The 10,856-nt window shown below is 44.3% G+C and overlaps 2 protein-coding genes across 2 annotated transcripts in view; both read right to left on the reverse strand.

Annotated features, from left to right (window-relative positions):
* Nucleotides 1-8,695, reverse strand: part of LOC106816913 (SH3 domain-containing kinase-binding protein 1-like) — a 31,414-nt gene extending 22,719 nt beyond the window's left edge. The window contains exon 1 of the mRNA XM_014821556.1: nt 8,627-8,695. Within this exon, the coding sequence (XP_014677042.1) occupies nt 8,627-8,687 (61 nt within the window). The 5' untranslated portion in view covers nt 8,688-8,695. The remainder of the gene's footprint in view (nt 1-8,626) is intronic.
* LOC106816914 (SH3 domain-containing kinase-binding protein 1-like) overlaps nt 1,926-10,856 on the reverse strand; it is a 42,643-nt gene continuing 33,712 nt past the window's right edge. The window contains exon 7 of the mRNA XM_014821557.1: nt 1,926-2,009. The gene's annotated coding sequence lies outside the window, so the exon portion shown is untranslated. The remainder of the gene's footprint in view (nt 2,010-10,856) is intronic.

Below are 10,856 nucleotides of genomic sequence, written 5' to 3' on the forward strand. Positions count from 1 at the left end.
ATGACTACGAATAATTTGTCTGTAGGAGTCGAGACTGCATACAGTTATACGTGACGTCAGGAATACATATAAATACAACGACATGAATTATAGTGTGTTGTCATGAATAGCTAGGAAGAGACAAAACGTCAACGGGGCTATGTTACAAGTTTTGCAGACAGAAATACTCCAGGTGCTGTCGAAACTTGTGTCAGCAATATTACGAGGTTGTTACAAATCTTCCCGCCCCACGGACCGAGCATGAAAGGGGTGGGGGTGTCGAGATCGCTGGGTACTAGTGGGACGCCATGTAATGCCGATTCTTACATGTTAGAAACATAGACAACTAGAGCACTCGGAGAGCACAGACCTCCGCCAAGGCAGCTCAATTCTCTCAATGTGAAATTTTTTATTAATTAATTAATTAATTAAGTGAAAAAAATTAATTAAATAATTATTTGGATCCGGATTAGTGCGAGCGTGCAGGTGGGGGAGGACTGTGGTTGCCCCTTAGCCTGTGGTTGCGTGTTTGTAAGTCTACAGCCAGCGCACCTAGAGGAAGTGAACTGAAACGTGCATGGTAACAAACCCACAAACCCACAAACCAACACTCAAAGACACGCCGGTGAAAACATAACCTCCACCAAGCCCCTGGCGGAGGTAACAAACTCATTGCCACAGATCTGCACGGGATGTGAATGCAGTCACAACTACTGCACCACAACATGCATGACAATAGGGCAGCATGCCTGTACAACCACCTACACACGACACAACGCTGATGATAACATATAGAACACTGCAGTAACACACACAAATCATCACACGTGTAGTATCAAGAGCTAATGATATTATTAATATAATTAATTAATTAATAAATATAATTAATAATATTATGAATAAATATGATTCATAATATTATTAATTAATTGATAAATATAATTAATTAATTATTAATTATTATTCATAATATCATCAATTAATTGGTAAATATAATTAATAATAATATTAGCTCTTAGTAGTAGTATCATTTGCGCGTGGAATATGCCGTGGATGCTCGTGCAAGCGAACACGTGGTGAGTAAGCGAAACAAATCGACGATGACGTGTAGAAAGCGAGATCAGTCCAACACACGGAAACACTGCACGAAAGAACGAACGAACGAACGAACAACCACCGAAGCACCAACCGGCCTGACTATGCTTTCGAGCATGGCCCTCGGCTCCCTTCCTCCTCCGCTCAGCTACTGATGGAACGAGAGAAGGCGAGATGAGTCTTCTTCTACATATCTATCACGCACGCGACATGACAGCAGGCAAACCACAGACACTGTGGCTGAAGGGGTCGTTGTCGTATAGGGTACACTAACCCTAACCCTAACCCTAACCCCCCTAACCCCTAACCCTAACCATATCAGATAGTTACCTCAGGTACATATATGTCACCTACGCCTACGCCTACTCCCTAACCCTAACCATATCAGATAGTTACAAGCGTACTGTCACCTAGCGTACTGTCACCTAGCGTATTGTCACCTAGCGTATTGTCACCTAGCATACTGTCACCTAGCGTATTGTCACCTAGCGTACTGTCACCTAGCGTACTGTCACCTAGCGTACTGTCACCTAGCGTACTGTCACCTAGCGTATTGTCACCTAGCGTACTGTCACCTAGCGTACTGTCACCTAGCGTACTCTCGATTGCAGCTGCATCTGAGCTTGCAACGTATATTGGCACCACACTTGGGTCATCCCCTATGATTCCGAACATCTCGTCTGCAAACTTAAATGTTGACAGCTGAGCACCGGTTCTGTTCGTTTGCTGAACGTGATTTCGGTAAGACTTCTTCAGGTTTCTACATTTGTCTTTACACTTATGCACGGAGATATGAGGTACGTGTTTCTGTAACTCAGCGCATATTTTGTTCCACACCTTGGCCTTGTTGGTGCTTGACTTCAATTCATCAAAGTGTTCTGTAATGGCATCCAACAATGCTGTTGTTTGCTGGACTGTCCATTCATGTCCTGACTCTGGAATAAAAAGTAGCAGAAATGATGTATTGTACCCTCATGATAACTTGGAATATTGGTGGATAATCTTGCTTTCAAAAAGCAAAATAAAATACAAATTAAGTTTATTGCACAGATAATATTAAATTTATTATATATTCAAAATGCACATTACAAAATGAATACATATACAGATAATATTTTATATCGAAAAGTATGTATATCTATATAAAAGATAATATACAGTCACAGATAATGTGTTATAAATGTGAAAATAGGAAGCAGTTTAGTCAACCACGGGCACGTGTAACTCTGCTCAACATACACCATTACCTAGGCTATGTATACAGTATTACTAATACTATAGTATATATGAATATCTACATCATACATGTCAATTATCGTAGGTAATGGTATGTAGAACAGCGTTACAGGTGCCCGTGGGTCAACAGCAATTCGCTAGATACTGCTTGCATTAAAATATGAAAGTTTCAAACGTGTTTTTAGATGAATGATTATTGCTATAGGTAGTATACAGTCCGTATACAGTAGTTATTGTTTGCTATTCTTAGCAAGAATCGGAGTATTGACTATTCTTAGGCTTAGCAGATGATCTGGTAAAACAATGCGGATACCATTTTCCTGAGCTCCTGCAGTATCCCATGAGTATCCAGCTTCGGCAGAATCAACATTAGTAGAAGTCGCAGAACCTGCACATGGCCTATGCAGTGATACAGCCATCAGTGTTGGGAAAAGTTTCATGCAATTCCCACACTGATATATCGTCGCCATGATTCAAGGTTCTAGTTCAATGGATTGTGGGATACTTCCCCAACTTGCCCCAAGTGAGCGGCTCGGCGAGCAGGTTACTTCGGCCTCACCCAGGTAACACAAAAATACCACGTGACTGCCAAATCGAACGTATTTGGGGCTGGCCAGAGTAGACCCAGGTTAACTTGAGGAAGCAAATCGAACGGGCTAGAAATGAAGGTGTCAGCGGTGAAACCACGGCCACGGACTAAACATGGGAATGGAGTAAAACACACGTACTAATCACGGACGCACGTGGACAGCCCTGACAAAAAGTTCCTTATCACGAGCGTCCGTGTTTACGAAATCACTGATGATAGCATTGCGTACGGCCGAGCATGCGTGGGAAAATGTCCGGTGCACTATAAATCTGTATCACCCCCGCTTCGCCGGCAGCGGTTTGAAACTGTAAACAACTGATTCTTGGACTGCGGATTTCAATTAGACACTTAGTAGACACTTAGTAACCAGGAGTGATATTGGACAAACTAATACGCGTTTGGATGTAAGGTTATGTACTTATATTAACTACACAAGGTGCCAGTTACTCTAGCATTCGTCAACATTGCATAATCAATGGGCCTAGTATGCCTTTAAGCGTTGGCGACCATAAAACGTGCCCAAGTCGGTATATATATTCGCTTGTTGTTAGCCGGGCTGGACTGCCTTGCTCATAACTGCTGGGTTCTCCCTAAAGCTGCAACGTTATATCTCCCCGCATACCCTCCTCCCTTAAAGTGATTACGTCACCGTAAATAATAAAAAATAAAAAAAATATTTCCACTTTTTCACAAAATATAAGTAATTCTGTTCACTTTTTATGGTTATATTGCTGCATTATACTTCTTATTTTACAGAATGTTGTGTGTAGTCTGGGTACTAATTCATTGTTTCTCTTTGTGTCGAGTGTAAGCCATCACTGCGGAGGAGCAGAGCGGAATCGAAGCGTCTTGTCAGCATTTACCACGGCCGTCGCAACATGAATATGTAAGTGCAAAGATATTTCTTGGTAATCTAAGGAGCATAATAGTAAGTTATCGCAATTTCGCGCCCGTTTTGTGTATATTTTGGTAGTACTGTGTCTAACATTTTTGCTGGGGTCAGCCCACATTAATCATGGCGAACAAAAGAACTGACCCGTTGCACCCCCATTTATCGGATATTAACATAGATAAGCGTGACGATATAGAACGTGACGAGCGTGACGATCGTCAGGAACGTGACGGTCGTCAGGAACGTGACGAGCACCGTGAAGTCACGTTTCACGAACCGGGAATGAAACGGTTATTACGGGAGGTCCAGTCATGGGTGTTACTGAATAATTACAAAGTTTTTAGCGGTGGGGATGATTCCGTAATTAACTTTGGGCAATGGTTGGTCAATTTACAGCAGCTTTTTATTATTGTAAATGAAAATGATTCGCAGCGAAGAGTTCGAATGGCTTTGCGCCTGTTGGCGGAAGAACCGGCAGCCTATCTGTCTGAAATCATGAGTGTCCACCCTTCAATAGAATGGGACGATGTGTTAAAAATATTAACGAAGCGTTATTCTGATATTTCGGCTAAGCCAATAGCAATCCAACAATTTAAACACGCGCAGCAAAAAGCTAGCGAGAGTGTACAAGCCTTTTCTAAGAGATTGGAAGCGCTATCTAGGATAGCATACGGGGTAAAATTAAATACGGATGTAAATTATAATGAACGACTGGTTGAAGCGTTTACCGATGGGGTAAGGAGTGAGAAGTTAAGAAAAACGTTGCTTAAAAATAAGCCTGCTACTTTCAGTAGGGCGGTAGAGATAGCTACGCAGCAGGCATCGTTTCAATTAGAATTGGATATTAGAGCCCACAATCGGAAGGGTAGCGAGGTGGCACAAATATCGACTGTTACGACACCATCCGTGCAACAACAAATTGAAGACTTACGCGAAATCGTCTCGCAAAATGCACGCATGCACATACCACACACTGCGAATACATACTCCACACAGCCAGTGCAGGTCGCGCACGACACACGGCCGCGCGATGGTACACGTATACAACAGTCACAACGATACACGCAACCACCACACAGAACTAATGCACAAACGCAGCGCGAATCGGCAAGTTTTACGCCAAACAGCAACAGACAAGCTTACACGCCACGTAGCAACACTCAGCGATACACACCGCCCGCACAGTTATTAACACCACGCCCAAACACGCAATATCTATATACCCCTGAAGGCCTCCCAATTTGTGCTATTTGCGGGCAGCCGGGACACATTTGGTTTCGATGCCCGAAGCAGTCGCGAGATAACATGCGGAGTTCCGCGTACTCTCGCGGTACAGCACAGGTAAATGGCCGCGCTGCCGTCATGACTTCGAGACGTTGACGGTAGCGGGGAAGAATGAGTCTCACGTTAAGATTTTAATAAACGCGCACGATGTAAACACGCAAGCGGTACCTTCGTGTAACATTTCGATTGGCAAAAGTACTATTAACGCGTTAATAGGCAATAATGGGCTTTTCAAAAGAGGCGAACAGCAACATTTTATTTGCCAGCCGTTTTCATTAAGAATAACTCAGAATTTCCTAATCCCTAGCAGAGAGATCGTGTCATGCTGCATGTGACACAATGTGACGAGACATGAGACATAATGTGATGATGCATGTGACACAATGTGACAATGCATGTGACACACCTCGACAATGCATGTGGCACAATGTGACAATGCATGTGACACAATGTGACAATGCATGTGACACAATGTGACGAGACGTGTGACACAAGGTGACGAAGACGTGTGACACAAGGTGATGTAGACGTGTGACACAAGGTGATGTAGACGTGTGACACAAGGGGACAGAGACGTGTGACACATGTGGCGAGACATGTGACAGAATATGACGATGCATGTGACACCACAGTGGTCTGATCGTGACGTCATTCCATGTTGTCAGTGACATCATGGCGAGATATCAAGCAAGTTGTGCATTCAATTATATACACACTCCCATGGCCAATCAGCAACCTGACGACCCAAATTCAAATGTAGCCAACCAGCAGCCTGTCCAATGCGCGAGTAGCCAATCAGTAGCCTGTTTAATGCGCGAGTAGCCAATCGGCAGCCCGTGAACCGCGAGAGTAGCCAATCAGTGGCCAGGTCTGGCGACCGAGTAGCATCGGCGAATCTGTCACATTCGAAGTGAGCACAATCATACTCACTGGGGGCAACCCGGACAACCAACCTTGGCTGCGTGAAGATTTGTGCATGCATGCGTGCGACTGGTCTACCAACTAGAAAATACAGCAAAGGTTAAAATGTGAATACTGCTCATCACGACAGCCCACACACCACATCAACCACCCACACACACAGTCACACATACGACGCACAGCACAGACGGCAGGACGCACACAGCACCACACACACACAATACACACAGAGTGATGCAGCAGGCATTCGCATGATACGAGATGAAAATTGCATGAAGAAACACGAAGAAAATAGAATTCATTCGGTCGTATCCACACGTTCGTGAGTCATGTGTCGCTGTTATGATGTCACGTGTCAATATGTCTTGATGACGTCATGGCTACGCATGCAGTTGCCGGATTTCAGCATGATGATCTAAGATTAATATAATGAATTATGTAGTAGCGACGTCAGTGAATTACATAAACACTTAGAGACTCGGAGAGGCAACAGACCTCGCGCCAAGGCAGCTTGAATTTCTCTCATGTTGAAATTTTTTTATGTATTAATTTAATTAATTAGTGAAAAAATTAATTAATTAATTATTAATTGAATCCGGATTAGTGGGCGAGCGTGCAATGGTGGGGAGGACTGTGTTTGCCCCTTAGCTTTGTGGTTGCGTGTTTTGTAAGTCTACAGCCAGGCACTAGCGGAAGTGAACTGAAAACGTGCATGGTAAGCAAACTGAACACCAACAAAACTCAGAGATCACGCCGGTGAAACATTAACCTCGCACAAGCCCCTGGCGGTAGGTAACAAACTCATTGGCCACAGAATTGCAAGGGATGTGAATGGCAGTCAGCAACTACTCACCACAAACATGCATGACAATAGGGCAGATGCTGTAGAAACTACACACGACACAACGCTGATGATAAATTAGAACACTGGGCGTACACACACAATCATCACACGTGTAGTATCAAGAGCTAATGATATATTATTATTATTAATATATTATTAATTAATAATATAATTAATAATTTATTAATAAATGATGATTCATAATAATTTATTAATTAATTGATAATTATAATTAATTAATTATTATTATTATTCATAATATCTGCAATTAATTGGTAAATATATTAATATAATTTAGCTCTTAGAGTAGTATCATTTGCCGCGTGAATATGGCGTGGATGCTCGTGCAACGGACGAACAGTGTGAATAAGCAACAAATCGGACGATGACGTGTAAAAAGCGAGAACAGTCGAACACCGGAACACTGCACGAAAGAACGAACGGAACGAACGAACGAAAACCACCGAAGCACCACCGGCTGACTATGCTTTCGAGGCTATGGCCTTCGGCTCCCTTCTCTCCGCTCGTACTGATGAACGAGAGAAGGGAGATGAGTCTCTCTCTACATATCCTATCACGCACGCGACATGACAGCAGGCAACGGCACGAGCACTGTGGCTGAAGGGGTCGTTGTCGTATATGCATGGCGTAGCAGGGGGGGTTCGGGGGTTTGGCACGAACGGCCCCCCCGAGATTTTTTGGTGTTGTTGAATAATTTGCAAGAATTTCACATCAGGTGCTCTACATTTTAGTGTAATAATTGCAAAATCTCCATCGTGCGGGAGGGTGAACAGTGCACCCCGCTTCCGCACACCCTCCCGCCCGCTCGGTCGCGGTTGCTCCTCGCTCGGGTCGCTTCGCGCCCCGAGCAGGGGCGTGTACAGGGGGGGTGCGGAGTGGACCCCTTGGTCGGATGAAAACGCATCTGAGAAGGTCTACGATTTCAAAAATGTTCTGGGGGCGAACCACCAGCTCCCGGGCCCCTTCGGTGCTGAACTTTGTTTACGTTAGACCCCCCTGGTACAAATAATTGTGTACACGCGCCTGAGAGCGCAATATTGCAACATTGAAAAACGACCCCTTCAATATAAAGCTGCTAGCAGGCCTGGTAATAGGGTAGCCCTAACCCTAACGCATGATCAGATAGTTACCGAGGGTATCATATATGTAGGTAGTACGCTAATACGACAACGGCTTCGTGCGACACTGTAGTGGTCTGTCACCAAGCAACGATGTCACCAGTGTCACAGTGTTACCGGACAACAGCCGTAATACAACATAAATTATACATATATATATATATATATACATAAATTATACATATAATATATATATATATATATACATACACCATAAATACGTTACACTATGCACACATGTTCAATAATTTGCCCTAACACTGCCCTCAAGCCCCACTGCCAAGTGCCACCGCATTCAACCACCAGGTACACGTGCACACGCTCCGAGGTACACGCACGAGGCAGGAACAAGAGAACGCCATGCAGCGACGTGCAACAAGAGAACGTCCACGCGTACGCTAGGGTGTATAGGAAAGGAGCGGCCTCGCGGAGGAAATCCCCGAGCATAAATAATAACAGGAGCTAATAATGATGACAAATTTAATTTAGCTGCTGATAATAATAACATTATTTTAATATTATAATAACTAAATATAGTACGAAGCGGTGGAGTACAAGGGCACAGCCCTACCTAGACCTCTGAACCCCTTATAATAATAAATAAATATAGCACGGAGAGATGGAGAGGAGCAGTCCTGACCTCTTACCTAGACAGCTTCGTCTCCTCATTGACATCTTCCCCAGGCAGGCAGTAGGGAGAGCTCCCATTAAGGGAATCCTGCTGCTCCCGGGCGAGGAAAGAGCGTGGCAGACAGGCACCTATTAGAATGTTGTGTGCTCGTATGAGCGAGGGGAGGAGGGGAAGGGGGGAGCGGGGGGGAGGAGCGAGGTACAGACGTGCAGGATGGAGAACAGACTTCTGAGAAGAGAGGAATGCGTGCTGACAGGGGTCATGCTCGCTGATGCTGCTGTTTGTTGCTGTTTGTTGTTGCTGCTGCTGCTCTAGCTGTTTGTTGCTGCTGTTGTTCTTGTTGCTGCTGTTGCTGTTGTTGTTGTTGTTGTTGTTGCTGCTACTGCTGCTGCTGTTACTGCTGCTACTGTAGTTGCATTTTGCATTATTATATATGTATGCTAGATAACACATGTGCCTGTGTTTATACATGCATAAATTAACATTATAAGTTCGAATCTGTGTTTATAGATGTATAGTCTGACATTGCAAATGTGTCTATAGATGTGTATGCGTGCATACATGTGTAATTGTGATGTGTCACTGCAATGCATGAGACACAGACACTATCAGTATATTTGCATATTTTCTCATTGCACTATTAAATACAGAAGTATGTGTTAACTTTTCGCTACTGCTACACTTCAACATGTAGATATGAAAAAATACAACACATCACTCTTCGTGAACACTTTGTTTATGGCAAAAATAACTTTCAAACAAATAAAATTAACAATTTTAAATATTTACACAGATAATAAGGTAATGCATCTATAGCTACATGTACATCACATATTCATTCTGCTCAACAAATTTAGCGAGCAACACGGCAACAAAGCGAACAAATTCGGGCTAAGTCGTAACGACGCGAGATAAAAAATGTTCCGACAAAAAGGAAAGCGAAAGAATATGACGAAACAAAACCTCATTCTTCCTTTTAAAACGCAAGGAGGTTGCAAGCCCAGTTACTAACTTATAATTGTTCTCAGTTGGTTAGCCCCGGAACTATATTGTTGCTAAGGTGTTCCGAACTTATATTGTTCTAAAGGTGCACCGGAACCTATATTGTTCCTAGTTGTTACCCGGACTTATATTGTTCTAAAGGTGTCAGCGAACTTATATTGTTCTAAGTGTGTACGTGAACGTATATTTGTTCGTGCTAGTTATCAGCCGAACATTATATTGTTTCTATAAGTTATCACCGGAACCTTATATTGTTCTAAAGTGTCAGGGACCTTAATATTGTTCTAAAGGTGGTTACCGGAACTTATATTGTTTAAAGGTGTTACCGACGGTTATATATGTTTCTAAAGGTGTCACGGAACCTTATGATTGTTCGCTAAGTTATGCACCGGAACTTATCTTTGTTCTAAAGGTATCACCGGAAGCTATATTGTTCTAAAAGATGTCACCGAACCTATATGTTCTAAAGGTGTCCGGAACTTATATTGTCTAAAGGTGTCACCGGAAGCGCTTATATGTTCTAAAGGTGTTACCGGAACCTTATATTGTTCTAAAGGTATCACGAACGCTTATTTGTTCTAAGAAGATGTGACCGGGAACCTTAATATTGTTTCTAACAGTGTCACCGGAGACCTTATATTGTTCTGAAAAGGTGTCACTGGAACATAAGGTTGTTCTGGATTCTCGGCGAACAGTTTGACATCAGACAGAGGTTTCAGATGGCATCCGATCCCGGGATACTGTTGGGCTAGGGCGATCGCGACGAGCGCTGGCTTCGGCTGGCTGCGACGTCGCGAAATTCGAGTCGAACGAGGTCAGTGAATGAGGGCGCCGCGGCGGGTCGTCCGGCTGTCTCGATTCTCAACCATCGGACGAGTGGCGTCGACGTCACGAACGTCACGCGGCGGCGCGCGACCAGCATTCCACAGATTGCATCGCTCGGGCGAGAAAGCGAACGTTCGGCGCGGTCCGGGCGGAACCGCCGATCGCTCGTCGGGAAGAGGCCGTGACGTCGTCGGTGTGACGATCCCGGGCGCTCGGCGGCGTTCCGACTATCGGCGCGACACCTCTCGCAGGTGGATGGCGCGTCTGCACGCGGCTGCCACCTGGCGGTTAGAGCGGCTGGCTCTGCGGAAATCGCCTTCTGACACTCTCTCATCCTCGCTCCTCCTCTCTCATCCTCGAGCAAGTATTTCCCAAGCAGGGGGAGCCTTCCCTCTGTCTGCGGCGCTTCCCGGGAGACT

This window comes from Priapulus caudatus, unplaced genomic scaffold, assembly GCF_000485595.1.
Source record: "Priapulus caudatus unplaced genomic scaffold, Priapulus_caudatus-5.0.1 Scaffold1527, whole genome shotgun sequence".
Classification (NCBI taxonomy): Eukaryota; Metazoa; Priapulida; class Priapulimorpha; order Priapulimorphida; family Priapulidae; genus Priapulus; species Priapulus caudatus.